The 21360-nt window shown below is 38.8% G+C and overlaps 1 protein-coding gene across 5 annotated transcripts in view; it reads left to right on the top strand.

The window, feature by feature from the left end:
* CDIN1 (CDAN1 interacting nuclease 1) overlaps nt 1-20954 on the top strand; it is a 221473-nt gene extending 200519 nt beyond the window's left edge. For 4 of the 5 annotated variants that reach the window (XM_033109082.1, XM_033109080.1, XM_033109081.1 and 1 more), the window contains one exon: nt 15206-20954. In XM_033109082.1, the coding sequence (XP_032964973.1) occupies nt 15206-15335 (130 nt within the window). In that variant the 3' untranslated portion in view covers nt 15336-20954. The remainder of the gene's footprint in view (nt 1-15205) is intronic. The other variant, XR_004423269.1, reaches the window with a different exon arrangement.
* Nucleotides 20955-21360: the final 406 nt, after the last annotated feature.

The raw sequence follows: 21360 nt of genomic DNA, 5'->3' as shown, positions 1-21360 counted from the left end.
TCAGTTTTTCATACTCATACATGATCCTTCAACTATTACTTAAAAAAAAGTTTTTCTGTCCTCAGTCTCACATTTCTTTGGTTCAGTTGTCTAAGAAAGTATCTATGTTACCCGCAAGAAAACAAAGGATTTGGCCACTTTTAGAAATTGGTGCTGCCTGCTGGGCTTTCTAAAGACCCATTATGCGATTCCCCCATCTGCCTTAAAGGCCAGCCTCCATGTCCCAAAAGTTTTCTGTGTTCTTTTCGTCAGGGTAATCTCTAACAGCAACCATCATTTGTCTTCCAAGTCAGAAGTTGCCTCTATCTTCTTTCCAGAGTCTTTAAATATTACTTTAAAATGCTCAAGGTTATTCCTTTTATGTTCTCTCTTTTTTAATATTAAAATCGTTCGTTAAACTTAGCGCAACTTTTCTTTTTCTTTTTTTTTTTTTTTAAGGAGGGCACAGCTCACAGTGGCCCATGCAGGGATCGAACTGGCAACATTGGTATTATTAGCACCATGCTCTAACCCACTGAGCTAACAGGCCACCCACTGCACTACTTTTCAAAATTCTCTTGGTCTAACAGGAAATGTATCTGGGGTGGTACAACGAGATCTCAAGGCATTGCCCTGAAATTTGTGTGTGCAGCCCTTCTTTGTCACGTGACCTGGGACCTCAATGTGGGGACAGGCGCAGAATAGCAATGTCATGTCAGTAAGAACCGGAACCTATATTTAATAAATTTTAAATCACTGACATCCCCAGGGTTTTATGTCCAGTCTCTTGAAGTAAAGTTTCTCCTGGTCTCATGAAACTCATCACCTTTTCTTTTTAAAGGCAGGAATGACTGTGAAATGACCTTTCCTGCTTTCTGACTCAAAGAAACACCTAGTCTAGTTATAATTTGCCTATGGTTTACTCCCATGTCCTACTCTCAGTTCTTCATGTTTTCTCCCTGATTTAGTTAAGTACTGCCTTGCTTAGTGCTTGACTGATCCAATTTTCATTTTTTCCAGTGAGTTTGTTTCCAGACCCCTGGACATAGATCTACCCATTCCTGCATTGGGGAAGGGATAAGAAGGATTGGGGAGGTTTCCCATTAGATTCCATATTGGTCAGATTTTTTTGTAATGAGGCAGCAATGGATATATACAAATTAAGCTCATTTATTCTCAAATCCACCTTGGAATCCCAGATACAAGTGCTGTTTTAAATGGAAGGAATATTAAAGATGGAGTTTTCCAGTTTCCACATTTTATAGAAGAGGAAGGATTGTCCAGTGTGGAAGAGTCCTTTAATAAATAAAGGATTTTCAATACAATAATACATTTGTATTGAAACTAGACCTACAGGAAACTTATCTTGAGATTAGGATTTTACATGGTTTGGGAGTGATGTTTTAAGGCTTTGAAAAAGTACTGGGGGGAGTCCATAGCATATAAAAGTAGTATGACATAGCTGTCCGGAGAAGAAGCTCTGCAGAAGCACTTGGGTTGGCATCTTGGCTACTTTCAAGATTTTTCTCCTTGTGAGAATAAGCTATTTCCCCTTCCACATCTCTATTTTCTCATTTGTAAAATGGCACCAGTAATACTTCCTACCTTATCGATTCATTGCATGTGTTAAATGAAATAATGTACATGAAGGGCTTAGCACAGCATTGGGCACATGGTAAAGCATCGGTGTTAATTCTCTTCATTGTCACCACTATGATCAGTTCAGCACAGCTTTATAATAGTCTTCTCAACATTAAAGTTTAAGTACTCATATTAGCTACTCAAAGGGCTCTGGTTTTCCATGAAATAATGCATGGAAAGAGCTTAGAAGGGTAGCTGGCACATGATGATTATTTAGGAAGTACGAGCTGCTGTTAGGGTTGTGGTTATGGCTGTCATCCGTTTGATTATCAGTGGTGATTTTACTCAGAGAAACAATAATGAAATAGTCTGCACCTTCCTTCTACCAGTTCCAAAGATGGGGGCTATACCGGGAAAATAAATCTGGAGGCAAGTCAGTCAAGTCTTCTTTGAATCTAGTCTGAAATGGGTGAACGGCAGGGCATTGCACTTATTAGAATGCCTTCTTCCAGTTGTAGTTAGAAGGGAATCCAACAGAAGAATTACTCACAAAGCTCAGAACTGAAGAATGACTCAGAATCTGGAGAACGACAGAGAACATATTTTCCACCACATGGACCCTCAGCACACCCCAAATCTAGCCCAGGATGTCCTGCTGGCCTTGTCTGGCATTACGGTCTGTTTGCAAATGACCACCAGTGGAACTCCGCTCCCTTGCATCTGTCTGCTCCTGGCGGTCAGGCCCTTCTGCCCACCTCACTGTCCTGTTGGTAACTGTCCCCTGGAATTGGCCCAGTGTGCCTTCTCAGTCCCTCAGCAGAGTTTCCCTTAGCACTTGGGGACTTCCCTGACTCAGGGCTTCATTGCACAGACCCCACGTTCACTAAGTAATGCCTTTAAAAATAAAATCAGGTAGGACCTTATGGGCTTAAATTTAAGGTTTTGTAAGTATACTGTTGACCTTCAAAGTTCAATTTAACAGTAAAATGAGAATACTTACATTCTTTTTTGCCTGAGCTCGATTTTCTATTTCTATTTTGCTCTTTGATTGTACCTGCCTCTTTGGGGAAAAGGCAGAGTATAAATAAATTAAAAGCTGTACACCAACTTTTAGGAGCCATCCGATTCTTGCTTGGGATGCTAATCCTCTTTTCTTAAAGCAGCACTATTGAAAATGGCGTAAAGGTCGTTTTGTGAAGTCTATATGCTATTGAGCAGTGAAGCAGTGAGGAACACGGGCCCCTGCTGAACCTGGAAATGATACAGGCACCTCAGAGATGGTATTTGTGGTTCAAAGAGTGCAAATCCATGTGTCATACACAAATACAGTTCACTTTAATAGTTTGATATCTCTTCACTCATCTTAAACACCTTAAGGTATTTGGAAAGGGAGGAAGAAATAAAACAGATGAACCTGCTGAGATATGGCCAGGAACAGTAGTACTTCATTTTGATTGATGTTTTTACAACCTTATCTCCTAGATAAAAGCTACTGTAAACAAAAGCCTACCTAAATTGATTGTGTTTTAAGGAAGTGAGAGCCACCTGTGTGCAGCTAGTGGCTCCCAACTGCTTAGATTTTTTTTCTTTGCAGTCAATCCCTACCCACCTGACAGCCACCACCTCAACCACCGGTAGTCGCCCTTCCAGGGAATAGTTCCTGTATTTTCTACCAGGTAATAAACCAGAGCTTCATCTCCCCTGTAACAACCTGAGAAGCCTAGATTCTAAATGCAAAACCTGGGAATAGCTCTTCAGAGCATGCGGCTTGGACATATTTTTAAGGCTCATTTTATCACTTTTAAAAATGATTTTCCTTCCTTCTATGGTTGAGAGTTGTCAGCAAAAGATTTTTTTCCAAAGGTTTGGAAGCACTCACAGCTGCTCCTGAGGCAGGGACCCTTTCTATAGAGATACTCATTCATGCATTCATACATCTGCTCAGCCACTGAAATACAGGCTGCCTTCATGGAGCCTACATTCTAGATGTGTAAGACCAGATTATCCTTTTTTTTCCTAGGAACCGTAGTCCTTTTTTATTGTTTATTGCCCAGCCATTTTTTTTACAATGACCTCGATGCTTCCTAATTTTCCCCCCTTTCCAGCATTTGCCTTCATGGATCTGTAAAATTGGGAGGTTTGCTTTTAAGGACTGGATTGGTTAACCAAAGAGATTTTCCTTATCATGAAATATTTATTGTGGGTAAGAGAAAATTTTAACTACCCATTTAGAGCAAGTTGGGATCTGACATACCTGAAACATTGTGTCACATTTGGTTAATGATAGATTTATAGGACAAGCATGTATCAGCCTTAATCCTTTAGTTATTTGACTTTGCCAAGGATGAAAATTCCGATAATTTTTTATTTTAAGCAGACTTTTATATATCCAGAACCCATAAATCTCTTTGTGCCTTGAGATAAATGTCTCACTGAACTCTGGGTTACCCTGTGCTCTTTAGAGAACTGAGCCAAGGGAAAAGAGACCCCACCCCCCACACACACCTAGTAATAAAAGAGTATGTACAAAAAATATTTGTGGTAAGCAATATTTATATGATAAAACCTTTTCTGTTTTTGCAAAGCATTTCTAATTTCTAGTATTCCCAAAGTTGGAAATGAAAAGTTCAGAAATAATGTCAAAATTGATCACAGTGAGTCTATGGTAGACTAACTGGTGAACACCGAAATGGACTATCGCACGGTCAGCCCAGGTTTTGCCAACTCGATGATCACCATCCATTATGGTTGTCATATCAATTATAAATTCTCTGCCATCAAACACTAAATCAGCTGAAATGATGGGTTTGCCTTTGGCATGTTTCCCTGGGGAAATAACCGAGAAAACATGTAATAATTCACACAACCAATTTTGTAAACTACCCCAACTTTTGGAAGAAGGCTGGAGTATAAATTCTAGGCAGATAGATGTGATTTGCACCCAAGGTCTGCCTGGAGTGTTCTCTCACTCTTAGCACTTAAATGTTTTCAAAGTAAACATGACCTTGGGTCCTTTATGACTTTTAGGGTTTTGGTTTCTTTTGCTGCATTTGGTATTTCTTTCTTCCCATACATCTTCATTTGAAAAAAAAACCAGGGCTATCATACTTAAGCTCATTCTCCAGCTTCACAACAAAATAATCTCGAGATGTTTCTGATCCCCTCATCCCTCTGCATCTCTTGGGACCCCCAATCCCACTCTTTAATCTCCCCTCAAAAAATGAACATATAATGGAGAAAGTTAAAAGGTCCATTACATGAATGAATGCAACTTAGCTGACAACTCACCTTATGTAGGAATACTTCTAGACTATTATGTCCTTGCTCTAATGTTTCTTTAACTGTAAACCTTTTGGCATTTTGTTTATTCAATCGATAACATATTTCAGACTTACAATGTGAATAGTTTTGTTCCTATGTTATTAAACTTTGAGTCGTAAGCAACTTAAGGAGAGAAGGAGCCTTTCTTTTGTGACGTGCTTTCTGAAGGATGGATATGCAGGCTGGTACGTAGATTCTTAGTACGTAAATGTCGAGGGCTGACCCACTGCCAGGAGTAAGTGTTTCTCCAAGAAAACAGATTAAAGACAAAATCGCTTCTACCTTTGTTTCCTGTTCCACCAATCTCAGTTTTTTTCTCTTCTGAGGAGGGATTTACGATAGGCTGGAAAAACTGCAAGTATGATATCTAAGTATATCTAACACAGGACAAAGTAAAGTGAAAATTAAGCACTTTTCCAGGCAATTTAATGTAGACATGAAAATGCCAAGTTATGTAAACACCAAGGAGAATTTCAGATGATTGTAGTTGTGTATTTACATACATTTTAAATTTTCTTCAAAATGATGTATTTTCTGTTTATTTTCTATGTGGCATAAAGGCCTGAAGTGAATCAGTATTTATACTTTTCCTTTTTTATTTTCAAAATTATATACAATGAGTTGATGTTACAAAGAGAGGTGCATTTTTTTTTCTGAGAGGTGCATTTTTAATAAAGTAGATCCACGAATTGAGTGAGAATACTCATAACTGGGGTTCTCTTTCTTGAGTCATTTCAATTTCAAATACTGACCTGCCAAACAAAAGAGTAAATGAAACAACCAAGTTATGTTTTTATTTCATCTCTAGATACTATGAAATAAGAATATTTGCATTTTGTATTAAATTGACCATAGTGCCAGAACCTTACAATGCTGTATTACATGATCACTAATCTATTATTGTTGTACACATATTTACACACAGGCATAAATATGCACATACTTTGCCTATAAACATGTGCAAGCATATTTCACTTGGACTGAAAAGTTATTTACAACTCTGTCTGGAGATACATACAACAGTGATTAACAAGTGCATAACCAATCTGCAACACACAGATTAAAACTAAATAAACAGTGTGAGAGTTTATTTTAAAACAATTACAAGATGTTTTATATTTCTCCTTTGTCCTGAACTGTGTGTTTGAGAATGCATTCTTCATAAAAACCACATGCAAGTCTTTGATGGTGAAACAATTGACTTCCAACAGCCACATGTCTATACACATCCTCATAAGATATCCCAGACCCCACACAGCAACTCAAAATGAGAAAGGAAAAAAAATAAATTGTGTGCGTGTGTGTGTGTGTGTGTGTGTGTGTGTACACATAGACATATATATGCTATTCCTCTTTTGGAAAATAAATTTTCTATTTGCCTATAAATTGAAATCATTTGGATTGGAAACAAAGATTTGAATCAGTACAGCTATGTTTTGTTTTTATTGTTTGATGAAGACCCTCGTGAACAGGAAACTTGATTGAAATCATCAAATCTTTCCATAGTCCTCTTGTCATTCTTCAATTGAAAATTGTTTATTTTGTTGACTTGATCCAGATTAATATTGTAGAACCCTAGTGCATTGAGAATCTTTTTTATGTAATCGTGAAATTCAGCTCATTGAGAAAAGAAGTATTAGATCAATTTCATGAGTCTCTCTTATTCTATGAAGAGGCAAATTGTGTAATAGTCACTTCATTTTCATATGATATTACCAAAAGAGATTAAAAAATGATACTGATATTTTAAAAATATGTAGTGATTTTCTTATTTTTTTCTTTTTTTTAAAATTAAAGTTTATTGGGGTAGAGCTGAAAACATAAATAAGCCAAATAAATGTCACAAATATAAGATACGTCTTTATACTAGAGGTATTTTAGGAGCAAAAGTGAGCCTTTGGGGGTTCAGTGTATCAACCCTGTTTAGCCAAGTCTGAACTTTCTTTTCTGGGAAAACAAATCTCTGCCTGACACGCTCACTTAGACCCGTTGCTTCCCTCCATTTTCCTCATAACTTATTCCAGCTGTTTATTTCCATTAATACGAACAGGCTGCTGCAGTGTTCTGGATTTACTCCGTTTTCCTCCTGTTTAGATTCTGCCCCATAACTTCTGAATCCTCTCGTAGCGGGAAACATTTCTCTTCTCTGAACTTTATGCAGTGATTCCATAACTCTCACTTCTTTGACCTGAATTATAAGTTGCTTTTCCATATACTTCCTAAACATGGTGACACTTAAATCGAAATGAGTCTCTAGATATACTTTTTAGTGTGAAACTATTGACTTCATACCTGAAGATTTATTCCTTGTAGACCGGTGTGAATCCCAACTCATATACTGGGCTTTTGATTAACCAGTCAGTCACCTGACTTCCAGGCCCCTTCTCGTCTCCCTTTTACAGGTGTGGTAAATATTTTTCAAAGCTGAATGACTGTTATAAATTGCTGTGTAAATACAAGGCATAATGAGAGACAGTAGAGTGTCGTGGTTGCAAGCACAAGACATAGAGCCCGACAGCTTGGGTTCAAAGCCCGACCCTTTTTGTGCGTCAGTTGTTTCATCTGTAAAATAGGAATGATCATTAGTCTGTAAATGTAAAAGTACTTGAAACGTTGCCTGTCACATAGTAAGTGTGCGATAAAGGTTAGTTACCTCGTTGTTGCTGGTTTTTTAAATCATTTTATATATATTCAGACAGCATCTTTATAGACGTAATGTCTGGTCAGGGACCTTCTGAAATCTGTAGGAACATAGAAAGTAAATGAACCTCAGGAAACCCATCAGGGAGTCGGTTACTGGGGCTAATTTAGCAAAATGATATCTGAATGTGTGATGAGGAATCTCTAAATTCCTGCCTCTGCCTTTCACTTCAGTACTCTATGAAAAAGGTGTCTCAAAGAAAAGTCTCAACAATAGAAATTTAGTAGGCCTTTTCTCCATTAGTGAAAATACCATCCAAGTAATTCCTGCATTACAGGATCGTGCAGAGGTGTGGCAAGGAATGGGGGCAGTATTTTTTTATATTTAAGAAAGAAGAAGCAAGTCCTTCCTGAATTTGGGAGCCCATATTTTCTGTCTGTCCCTCCGAGTTTCTCAGAGAGTTATAGAAAACCTTGGACTGAAAGACGTGATTTCTAAATTATACCATATTCTGTCCAACATTTACAATCTGACACGCTCAGCGACTATCTGGGGATAGCTACATTTTTCTGGAAAACTAAGAATTTACTCTCCAAAGTACCATTTTTAAAACATTGTTGGTGACAGTCTTTTAAAAATATGTTACAGATTACGCTGCCTTTCTTAACTGAACAAAATGTAACCGGCATCTATTTTTCCTGGACTGTCTCAGCACCTGTTGAAATTGACAGAGTCTATTTGTCCCAACACTAAATAGCTTTGGATTGCCACAATTGCAGTTTAAAAAAAAAAAATCTCCTCCCTGTTTATCAGCTGTCCTCAACTGGCAAAGTATTCTTCCTGTAACCAGTCTCCCACACCCTATCTTCATCCCCTTCAAATTTGCAACTTCAGAAGCCTTGTAACCAAATTTAATCACAAAATCACAGCACTAGAGAAAACATTAAGGATTTTTCATTTCATATATGACTTCTTTACCTCTTTGGGTAACCCCAGTGTCCTAAATATGCAGCAAGGAGGGGTGGTGGTGTATAGTCTAAGTTAGGAACCAAGAAGCTATGTCAGTGTAAAAACACAGATTTGCTTCATAACTGACTTGCCTTGATGGAGAATTGCTACTTATTAATAATCTTATTCAGTAACCTCTTCTGCTATAAATTCAGGGTGCTGGGGAAAAAAAAAAAAGGTAACTGAAAAAAAAAAGCCAATCTATAGCCAACAGCACTCTTCATACTGCAAATGTAAAGAATGGTATTTGATTACTCAAGTATGTAGTATATATGTTAGTTATGTATTGCCATATCACAAATTACCCCAAAACTAAATGACTTAAAATAACACACATTTGTCATCTCATTTTTTTCTGTGAGTCAGGAATATGGACATAGCTTAGTGGGATCCTCTTCTTCACTGTCTCTCACAGGCTGCATTCAAGATATTGGCCCAGGGTGTGTGGTTTCATTTGAAGATGTGACTGAGGAAAGACCCACTCCCGAGATCACTCAGGGGTGGTTGGCAGGATTTCGTTCCTCATGAGCTGTTGGGCTGAGGGCCAAAGTAACTCACTGGCTGCTGGCCACAGGCCACAGGCCACCTGGGCCTCGCCCAAACGGCAGTTCGTCTCAAGGTATGTAAACCAACAAGTCAGGAGAGTGTCTGATAGCAAGATGGAAGTTAGTCTCTTGTAACCTAATCACAGAAGTGACATCCTATTGCTTTTGCTATATTTTTCTGTTAGAAGCAAGTCACTAGCCCAGCCCACACCCAACAGGAGGGGATTATAGGAGGACATGAGTCGCAAAAGGCAAGGACCATTGAGGCCATCTTAGAAGTCAGCCCACCACAATACCTGTCTGCAACTCTTCGTTGCAACTTAGAACTCCAGCACCACTACTGTAGCTCTTCTTTCATTACTGCTGTTGCCCAGTTTAGTTTGATGTTTCCTTTCTGTACCTTTCTTCCTATAGATAGCAGTGTGACTGCTCTCAGTAGAGTGAGTTGTAAGTGGAACCTGGAACGGTAGCTACGTGTCTTTGCCTCTAGTTCATTTTTAACTGTGACGATGAACCTTATGTGTAGGGACAGGTTACTGACAAAGTTGCTAAGTGTGTTCACACTTCTTTAATATCATAGACTCTCCTTTGTGTCTGCTGTTCACCTTTACAGAACACATCCATCTCTAGAAGGAGATTGAACTAATTAGAACAATGTCCCCGAATCTTGTCAAATTTGAAAATCTTTAAAACAAACTGAAAGAATATTTGCTGACTCTGCCGCCCACCTACCCCCCCATGTAATTATAGCTGTGCTTTTAGATTCCATGTACTTAGAAAATACATAATAACTGAAAGCTACGGTGAATTCTATTTTATTATCTACATCTCTAAAATAAGACAAGATATGTGTATTTTTTTCTATCTGAGGATAGTGCTTGGAATGCATAAGGATCTCTTACAATCTCTTCACAATCCCTCAAGGATCTCTGCCCTGAGTGTGGGAACCTCTGAGTTAGATCTCAAGGCAGAAATCAAGAACTCAAATGCCCACAGAGGCCAGGTGGGCAACATAAATGCACAAAGTAGGCAGGACATAAAAAAAGAAACGCGTCCCCTTCCATTTCTTTCTTGAAACGTGAAACCCTCTGAGGTTATGTTTAGCTCACCCAAATCTGCTAGAGATGTGCATATGAAGAAGTTGGTCTCTCCAGTTAAAGAAAATCTGCAGTGTAGGCATGATGGTAAATGGCATCTGGCACTGAGCCTCTGCTTGGAGAATAACAGAATGGTGGAGCTTGGGGCACACCTGAGACCACCCGTCATGTGTAAAGGAGGCAGCCATGACTTGGCTCCAACTGATCGTTGACTTGTCAATTAATTTCTCAGAGGAAGGTGATTGTGCAGGATTTTGTATAAAAACTCCAAATCTTTATGTGTTGCTTCAATTTTTTTTTAATTGCTAAAAGCCCAGCCTGGATTTAACAGATCCAGTCACAGAAATGTCCCTAATTTGCAAGGCAGCTGACTCCGGGTTTTCAAATACTGCAGTTGTAGAAAAATGTTTATTCATGTTGAATCAAAATCTGATTCCTGGTTACGTTCAAACATTGCCCTGAGTCTGTGCTCAAGGGCTACAGCATGAATCTAATCCCTTCTCCCCAAGAGCACCTTAGAAATCAGAAAGTGACGAATGAGCATCCTAAGCGCTCATTTCTAGGTCACACATACTCTGCTATTCTAACAGTTCCTCAAATACCCTAGAGTTCTCCTCTGGGTCAGTTCCAGACTAGAGATATTCTCCTTCAAATATGACACTACAATCTTCCAAAACTCTCTAGGCCTGGTCTTACCAGTACGGAGGTCGCTTCCTCTCCTTTTCTGGTTAAAGTGTAAAACCATGTCACTCTGTTAAGTAGACTGATCACTGCATCATAGTGAGACAATCACAGACCCTGCACCAGACTGCCTGGGATCCAAAACGGGTCCCTCTCCTTTGACCGACGAGAAATTTGGCAAGATTGATATTAAATTATATATATATATATATATATATGTATATAATTATATATATATGCACATATATATGTATATATGTAAATACATAACTATATTATACTTAATAACTTTCCATGCCTCGGTCCATTTGTTCATTTGCAGAATGGGGACAATAATTGTACCTACCTCATGGAGTTGACTTGAAAATTAAATGAGTCAGAATGTGTAAAGTACTTAGAACAGTGTCTGGTACATAGTAAGTGTCATGAAAGTTACTAATGAACATTGTTGTAGCTGTTATTACTATCACTATGATCCATAAGTATGCAACTTGTGTATTCATCTTGGTCACCAGTAAAGATGCCAAGCCATAGCAATGGCCGAGTCCTACCAGCATGCCTGCCTCTGGGATGCCACTGACTCGGTCACCAGTACAAAGCTGTCAGCTATTCCTAACCCCGTGTTCTTTACCTTGTCCTTGAGGGTATCTGCCATGTACCAGGCGCCCCGTGCTAGGCCTGGAGGACATGAGTATAAATAGAACATGGCCCTCAACAGTGACACAATATAGCGAAGAGACGAATGGTGAAACAGAGAGATAACCCTTGAGAGACAGGTATGCACGAAAACCACAAAAGGGTACTCAGCTTTTGTTCCACAGTCTCCTATTTAATTTCTCTAAATAATCTAAAATGGAAGAAAACCAGAGAAACACATTTCAAGCACATTTACAGGGTTGTCATTATTTATGAGGAACTTCATCTTTCATACCCTCAAGATCTGTCATAGCTCTTGACTTTCACCTCCCATTTTTTTCAAGAGGTATTTGTTATTTTTGCTAATTTGGTGGTATTTTATTTGCAGGCAAAATTACTTGTTCAAAAGTCACTGACATTCCAGTGCCTGCTCCCCAGGAGTTTTTAAAATTCATTTGGAGTCTTTGATCTTATTACTTGACCATGAGTATATAGTAACATTAAAGTTATAGTCAACCTTGAAATGTGTTTACAGAATCAATTCAGATATTCGTAGACATCCCATTACTGCGTGTCCCCGGGCTGGTAGGGAGGGCTGCAATCCCAGTAGCAGACCAAACCTCTGCTTTGCACATTCCCTCAGACCCAGGGACTCTGTTTTCTTTTAAACACTGTTAATAGTCTCTTTGATTTTTATTGGTCACAAAGGTTATGTTTGCCTTCGCAGTGATCTCATTCTTGTCCAGTAGTGCCACAGTGCATGGGGATAGGCATCAAAAAAGGTGAACTCACTCAACCCACAGGCATGTACTTGACCTACCTAAAAATTTCGTAGGTCCCCTTTTCTCCCTGTTTTACACCTTGTTAGACAAAAATGCTGCAGTTGACTTGCTTGGTTTTTCTAATTGTCCACCAAAATGTTCCTTTCTGTGAGTTCCAATAACCAAGGAATTGATTATATAAAATTGCTTAATGTGGTCAGCCTCTTTATAAACAGTTAAGTTGCTGCAAGTTTATCTTGCCAGCATCTGATAATCTCTGGATCCTCATATGTTGTAGAAAGCTCAGAAATGCACTCAAGTAGGTATCAGGAACAAAGCCAGATCTTGTTCTGCTGTGAAATTTCCCAACTTGTCACCCGTTAAAGTACCTATTATTTTTTTGTCCCTCAAAGACCACATAATTTGAAAGCCTCTGTCTACCAATTTCCATTGACAAGAGGAAGCTGTCTTTCCTCGTTTTTAATTAATTACATAAGCACATATTTCCAATCAGAGCTTTGGAACCACACGAGAGAGGTAGTAATGCCTAAGTTAATATAATTCTATTTGAAAGCTAACAACCAAACACATAGATCCATGGCTGAGCCTCGTGATGAGTCACTAGTCATATGTACTGAACGTAGTTCACAAACCCATGTTACTACTTTCAGGGGATCCCGGTCGGGAGCCCCTGCACAAAATGCTCAAACTCACAATCTTGCAAAAACCTTTGCGAGTTGCAGATTTCATCTGTTGCCTCACAAGTGAAACGAGTCCATTTTCTTGGTCATTAAGGTGTTCCCCGGCCTGGCTTTTCTGCCCAGAAAATGCCATTTTTGTAAAGAGCTGTCATACTGCATGTCCTTTGGCTTATGATTTAGCTGCACAGGGAAAGTCCTGGCTGCTCTTACTTTCTCAGTGCTGGTAATATGTGTTTTTGTTTTATTAAATCTTTAAAACACTGGGCTTGTTGTTTATGACCCCCATATATTCCTTTGTTCTTTTCCATGACTGTTTAGATCCCATATTTTTTCTCCCTTTGTAAAAATATCAGTGCCTTTCTAAAGAACATTATGGTCTCCAGAATGGCTGCCGAATACAATGGAGGAATGTGTTGAGCTCAGGGTTGCGTCTGTGGAGGCTGTGACTCAGGGCTGCTTTGTTGATGGGAAGCTTTGAGGCTTCTCAGACCTGGTCCTTAGAATCGCAGATCTTTCTGCTTTTCCCAGATGTGTTTTGACAACGTTGAAATCATTTGTTAATAATCACAGAGGCTTTTGTAAAATAAAGATACCAAATATCCATGTTCCAGTTGCAGACAATTGTTTGTGATTAAAAGTTACCACTAAGAAACCCTCGGTTAAATGGAAGCAAAGTCTCATCCCAGTGTGAGCTTCAGCTGGTGAGCATTTCAGCACTAGAGCCCACACACCCCGTGCCAACGTAGCCTGATTCTTGTGACCTCACAGGAAAGTTCCTCAGAGATCCTGAGGAAGAAGACACTATGTGCAACCATCCCTGAATTCAGGAAAATGTCACTGGGCCTGGCACTCCACAGCTCTGGTGTCCTCCAAGGCGTCTCATCCATACACAGCTCCCGTGTCCCCTAGAACAAGTTGAGCTGATGAGTGGCCATGGCATGATTTTGTCCTTGCATGGAGGGGATGCAAAAAGTTTTCATTAATCTTGCATCCAACTTGGCTACCTTACGGATGTGAATCCCCAAATAAACCACTCCTTGACACCCAGTTGAACTTATGCCTGTGCATACAGTATCTCGCAGCCCATCCTGTACTGTTAGTTTTGGCAAATACACTACAGCATATAATAAATCATGAAAGAAAAAAGCTTTGTGGCCTAGCATGGTTCAGCCTGCTGTAATGTCAGAATACAGAAAGCAGTTCTGTTTTTAGACATCCTTTTACTAACCCAACATTCATAATTTATGATTTCACTGTAAAATTCCTGCAACACGACACCAAAAGTAGTGCTGCCCTTTAATTAAGTACTCTCAGTAGGAAAAACGTGAAACTGATGTGCAAAACATCTCTGTGTGCACCGTGATTGATAGTGATTACATCTTTATGAACCCAGCCTAGAGGTCTTAACTTCCTGACGGGTGCAGTAGTCTGTAGGGCAGCTTCCTGAGTCTGCTGCTAACCAAACTGGAGATAATTCAGAGGCCCAATTTAGAAATATTGAGGTTTTAAGCCTACATCTGTCTACAGTTGGTCACAAGTCTATGCGACATTATTCCTCGTGTTCATGATGAGTATCTACGACCAAACTTCATGTCGTGTTTATACTGAGAGTGGTTGTAATGCAGAAAATGAAGGGTCAGGGAGAATGTCTCTATGAGAATCCCCGTTATCCTATGAATTTTTTTTTTTTTTTAAGACGGAAAGAATGGATGACAGAAGGGACTTCTGACCCTATTGGTCCATGAATAGAAAATAGCCAGAAGAGGATGCTGAGCCATTCCAGTTTTAAAGTTATTTTTTCAAATATCCTTCTTTTTCTTCAGTTGAAAATGGCTCAGTTTCGTTTTTAAAAGAGTACTTCTAAATGTTAGGAGACTAAAATCCCAAGCCTGGTGTGCCCCAGCTCATCACTGTTTCGACTCTGGTTTTATCCTCCATCAGCTAAGTAGTCACATCAGCACAAGCTCATAACACCTTCCTGAAAGGTAATTAGCATAGTGCATACATCCGAAATACTTCAGGTGCCTGGAAAGAACAGTAATAAATCTGCCCAGGCTGGTAAGTCATACTTGTATTAAATAAGCTCTTTGGTATAAGTTCGGCTACGTTTGGTCATAATTACAACCACCAAATTAAAAATGTTGTGCCGTAACATCATTTAATCATCGTATCAGTGTTTCAAAGATGAACTATGTTGATTTTTTAGAACTATGTTGATACTATATGTGTATGTTATTTTCTGCTGTTTTGACAGATTTGGGCCGGGCCTCGTCATCTATTGGTATGGATTTATCCAGGAGCTAGACTGTAACCGGGAGAGGGGCATCCTGCTCAAAGCCTGTTTCCCCACAGACATCGTCACCTTATGCCATAGCATAGCTTGACCCTGATGATCCTGGAAGAGAAGCTGGGAGGAAAAGGTGAATCCGGAAGCAATTTTACTTTCCTGCAGCGTCAACTCCTGGCAACATCTGCCCTGAACTCCAGCTGAACTCTTCTGCCCGTGGTCACACCACTACCTCTTTAGACAAACATATCAAGAGTTTCTGTTTTCCTTCATCCCTTGCTGATGTGAACAGCCAAGAACTACAGACACAACCCACTCATTATCAGCATTTCTGTCTCTGTCAAACAGTTAGTTTATAGATAGTCATAATCTTTCTTCCTTCCGGATGGTTTCTCCTTGAATACTGAACAAAAGAAAAAATGTGGAGACTGAAAGGTGTGATTTTTCAATTCTCCTCCCAGTTGCCGAATCACCCTCTTATTATTTTTTTTTCCTAAGCCTCCATTCATTCTCTCTCCCTCCCGCTTTCCCTTCATGTACACTCACAGATACCCAGCATTGCATTATCGTCATGGAATAATCGAGCACACGCCCAACAAAGCTGAAGACATCAAGTCTGAAACGAAATGTCCCGCCTCACCTGCAGGACTCCCAGTAAACCTCAAGTATAGCCTGTGCCGTATGCTTGTTTTGTCCAGTCTTTACGGTTTCCTGACTGCCATGGCATTAAGCCAAGCTGAAAAATATACTTGATGAGAATTTCCTCTTTTTTTATAATACTTATTTGAACACCAAACCTTTTCCATTTATCTCATTTGAAAGTATTAGTTACATCGTGTCTGGAAAGCATACTCCTGCATTGGACTGGGGGCTGAGGAGAGACGATTGAAGCTCGGTGCCAGCTTTGACAAGAGTTTATTTTTAAACATGGCTAGTTGTCAGTATGTTTGATAGTACTTTTATGAGTAAAAATTTTTTAAAGCACATTCTGTACACTGCTTTTTATCTGCGTTTTATACCACATAATTATATAACATTCAAATAATTTAGGCATTAGAAATGTTCAGCTTTGAATAAGTGAAGTGTACTGGAAATAAACCTAGGGCAATTTTCAATAAGCAAAATAAAGGAGAGTTTATATTCGTTCACTTTAATTTATTCACTTTTTATGCCGCAAATCAAATTTCAATCTGAAGCAAAACATCAATAAATTCATTATAAACCTATCTTTGGGGAAGTTAAAGATTAATCTATACCCAAAAATGTATTTAGTAAAGTATTTGCCCCCATATTGACAAAACATTATTAATGACTTTTATAATGTTGAATTGGTGAGCTTGGAAATATTAATAAAAATGTACGTTTTTATAAACACGTTTAAGTTATGTATACATTGCTCAGTTCTTTCAAAAGACTAAATATGCCCTTAGTACTTTGTTCATTTTGTACCTAATAAGGTTTCTAAACGTCTACCTATTGCTTTTCCTTTTGTAGGACCCAAACATGTCATGTCTGAACATGTGGATTTTAACTCTGCTGAGGGTTGCATTAAACAGAGAGAGAGAGAGAGAGAGAGAGAATGAAATTATAAGGAGGTATCAGGCAAACTTCTGTTTTAGTGTAAAGTGTATCATGCAGGTATTATGAGTGAAATAGAATGATTTGAAACCACTGCTATTGTCTTCATACATGCACACAAACACACAGACACACACACACAGGCCTTAAACAAAACTGTTGTTAAAAGCAGTTTTCATGGCAAGCTCTAAAATGCTTTTTCTTCTTTAGGAATAAATTACATTTATCTGCACAGATGTTGAAAACTGTTAAACCCTTGTCAAGGGTTTGTTTGTTTTACATTAAACAAATTTATGATGAGAGTGCACAGATAAATTAAAATATAAAAGAGTTGCTTGCATTTCGTCGTCATTCTTCTACCTGGTGCCCTGACATAATGTGTTATGAGAAGCTATTGGTGTTCTCCTCCGCCAAAGGCACCACCTCCTTTTATGAATAAGGTTTTAAAATTGGGCTCTTAAAAGTGGGAAAGAAACCAGCAATAAACTGTACATACTATGATAAAGTTACAAGTTATTCAGAACTAAGCTTTTTCCCACATAAGAACTAATGTGATTATTATATCTACTACTTTTTGTTGGAGGGTTGTGGGGGGAAGAGAGCAATGTTCCCAAATTGGAAGCTTAGAGCTTCCTTGTTCTTTTCCTTTTATGTTAGAAATACGTATCTATGTTATATCTATGTGTGTTGTTTGTTTCCTTGTTTGTTTGTTTTTTAGTTTAGACAGTATAAACATCAGCCCTGGAAAGTAGACATGGGATGACAACTTTTTTTTATTACTGTCGTCATTAGATCATGAACATTAAAGCCAGATCTTGTTTTATGGAGCTCTCTGCAAACCGTGCTAATGAATTATGCCAACCCAGAAAGCAGGCATGTGTGTAAAACGTAAAACTAAATGATGTTCTCTCTGGCATATATAGACTTGCCAAGCATCTGCTCTCACAAACAAATAAGAGACCCTGTTTGAAGCATGGCAGGGGACCAGCTCAGAGCAAAGCTGATCCAGCACTGATATTTAAAGTGATTTCATAGACTCCTTTCCCCATCTCAAACCACCGCCCCGCACAACAACAACAACAAAAAAAGATAATGAAAATCGTCGTTATCTTTTGCCTTCTAGTGAGGTATATGTCAACTCTTCTAAAGACTCCTGAAATCACATACAAAAGGGAAGGTTCAGGGGTCCAAAGTAGAAAGCAGGATCTCCGGGGGAAATAATTTTCTTTTAACCGTAGGTGTGTGTCCCTGCTCATTATCAGCAAGGCTTGATTCCACCCTGGAAAGGATGATGAATTGTTACTCTTTGGGGTGTGCATTAACTCATGGAACCCGCCAGGGGATTTGCTTGGAGCCCTGGATGAGGTAATCCACTAAATGATCCCCGGTGGGTCACAGTAATTAATGCCCAAGTGAACAGTTAATTCACTTGCTTCTCATGGAGGAGCTACACCCATTGTTTCCCTTCCTTTCTGGAACCAGCATACCTTAGATGTCTGCACTTTTCACCTGCTCCCTGCTCCAAACCTGGTGTTTCGATGGAATTAATCTTGACTGCTTTCGTCTCTTCACTTCCCACCTCTTCTCGGCCATCTGCCCCTTCACTAGCTTTTGCCAGTTTCCTCCCACATGGACATGTATTCTACACTTTGTCACTCCTCCTTGACTCCTTTCTCTCTCTCGAAAATGATCCCAGACCAAAATTCATCCCATCTAAGTCCTCTGATCCATCTGTCTTCGGAGTGGAAGTTGGGGGTATGGAGAGAGCAATTGACGTGTTCTGTTTGGGGAAAAGCATGCCTAAACATCCTCCACATGCTGAAATATTCAAGGTCCTCTGGGCACCTGAAAGATCACAAAACTTTTAACTAAGATAACAAGATTTCACAGGGTCAACTATGGTATGGTAGGAGAGTTAGGCCGTCGGTAAATGTTTTGGCAAAAGGAGCCAAAAGAACGTGTGAGGTTTACAGCTACTCTCAGCCTGAGTGGTGCCGTTCAGCTGATTAAAACTACAAATTAATATAGTAAAATGCCCTTATGATTTAGTTAGCGGCACACTTCTAGCTGGTTCATCTCAGGGGCAGCTTGCCATTTTTCCTGTGATCAGATGGGAGCAAGTTGCCTCAAAGCATTAACTATTTTGTGACAAGGATGGGAGGAGACAATCTCCATTAGGGTTAAGGAACAAAGCAAGCTTAACTAGAGAGGAAGCCAAAAGGTAAACAATGCGAGTTTGCCTGCAGCGTCACCAGTTAGAGAAGCACCTCTCTGAACCTGTCTGTGAAGTCGCTCTTAGGAAGGGTGGAAGAGGACGGCCTGGGTCATCTAATTGTGTTACCCAAAGCTAACCTCCCAATGTATAGTAGCCATGGTCTGAACCTGTTTGATTAATAACATGCCTGGATTCCAAAGATTAAATAAGGAAGATGGAATTAGGAATTAAATAATAACAAGAACAGTGTGGGTTCCCCTTGTGTTTTTCACTTTCCTGCTATTGTTTTGAATATGGCTGTGAGACAAAGAGCTGCTTAGGTCAAGCCCTATAAATTACAGTTTTCATACAATAGTAATCCACTAAAATGATTTCAAAGCTTGATCAAAGTACTTCAAAAAGACTTTTAAAACTTTTCCACAGTACAGGGGGAGGGGAAATGCTCATTTGATGCCTTAATTTTTTCAGTCACTATAGCAAAGTTCTATCTTGGCGTCATACCTACTTTATATAAAATCCAACTCATTAAATCTAACTTGTTCTTATTGTTGTTTCATGTCTAAGGAAAAGGGATTTATGTTTCCATCTAGTTAATTGGAACAACTTAATTTTTGGAGTCACTTGTATTATAAGAAAAAGATACTGTAGTATCATTTTAAAATAAGTATAATTTGACAGTATTTAATTACGCTACTCAAGGTATGAAAGGCTGTCTAATTCCCTGTGCTTAGAATAAAATGGGTATCCGTGGGTTTCTGTGGCATTTTGATAATAATTGTGGCAACAGATACATTTAGTTTTTCTCTTTCTTTTTCCCTCGCCACTTGAATTTCTCTGGAGCTGTCTAATTGCATAAGCAAGGACGGTGGGGAGTACCCCCGTGATTGCAAAGCTAAGCAAGTTGTAGGCCCAACCATATATAAAGATAGTCTGGACCGCTGCAGCAATGTCAGGCTCAGCATAGACCCAAGGTACGATGTCAGGGTAATTTCTATTTTTTAAAAGAAAGGTCATTTTGAAATGCTGACATGAAATATAACCAAGTCAATTAAGTAATAACAATTGAAGTTCAGGGTTTAATTGAGGGCTGAACATGAAGACAATGACCATTAACCTAAAATGGTCATGAATTCCCCTGGAAACTGACTGCCTTGGTTAAAAGTACTTCTAGAATCACTAGCATTTTCTTTTTTTTTTTTTTTTTAAATGTTTTGTCATTTTTATATTCAACAGATACATTCACAAGTAACAATTTACTGGGTCTATAGTAGACTTTCTATTTCATTTTATTTCTCTGTCATTTTAATTCAGATATTGTTTAGATAATCAAAACTACTTCTGCAGGAAACCATAGTTTTATAAGTAAACCAAAAGATGTGAGCACCCTTTATTTGTCCCACATTTATCTCAATTGTTGACTTATTTCTTTCTGTAGTTGTTTAATGGCAAAATTTCCGATTAGATTGTAACGTAACGTAGAGTAGAAACTGTATTTATCTTGTTCACTGCTCTGTTCCCCAGTAGCTAACAGAGTTCCTGGCACAGAGCAGGTGTTCAATAAATGTTGAATGAACCAGTGAGTGACTGTTAAATTTATATTAAATGTGTTCTCACTCACTGGCATTAAAGAAGTAATTGGTACCTTTTAACTGTTTCTTATTTTCTTCAGCTGCAAATTGGGTGTATGTACTGGAATCAGAGGAAAGCCATCATATACGACGAGTATGTTGTTGTTAATTAAGGGATTAATTACTTTAGAAACCCACAAAATCTGAAATACAGCAGATTCATCAACCAGATTATTTTAGGATGCATATACTGTTTGAAAAGGAAATCATGTAATTTCATTGAGTTTGTCTTAATCTTAGAACATTGTTGTTTATCTAGTATATTGCTAAATAAACTAGAACATGTAAAATCTTATCTTTGGTTCTCTTTTTTAAAAAACGACGTAAGGCTTATCTTTACATTTACATTTCGATTTAAGAAACAGTTTCCCCTAAAATCAAGTCAGGGCTCCAAGTCAAATGTGTTTCGAGGACAACTTTCAGGGTATTCAGTGGAGTTACTTGATTAACTGCAAATGGTGCTTTGAATTGCTCACTTTTGTAATTCTGCCTTGGTGGCAGAGTGCTTCCTGGTCCTAGACGTGGCTGCTGGCTGGCTCAGGAGAAAAGGGTTCTTTAGTCATTTGCCAACAGGATCTAACCGGACAGACACTGTCCATGAACTACTCAATGGGCGTTTCCCTGTTAGTCATTAATTCAGAGTCTATTATCATTTGAATGCCAAAGGCATTTGGCATATTTCCTCACATTTGGGAAACTTG

Source organism: Rhinolophus ferrumequinum, chromosome 6 (genome assembly GCF_004115265.2).
Source record: "Rhinolophus ferrumequinum isolate MPI-CBG mRhiFer1 chromosome 6, mRhiFer1_v1.p, whole genome shotgun sequence".
In the NCBI taxonomy this organism is placed as follows: Eukaryota; Metazoa; Chordata; class Mammalia; order Chiroptera; family Rhinolophidae; genus Rhinolophus; species Rhinolophus ferrumequinum.
The sequence above is the reverse complement of the archived record's forward strand: the minus strand, read 5'-3'. Positions and strand labels throughout refer to the sequence as shown.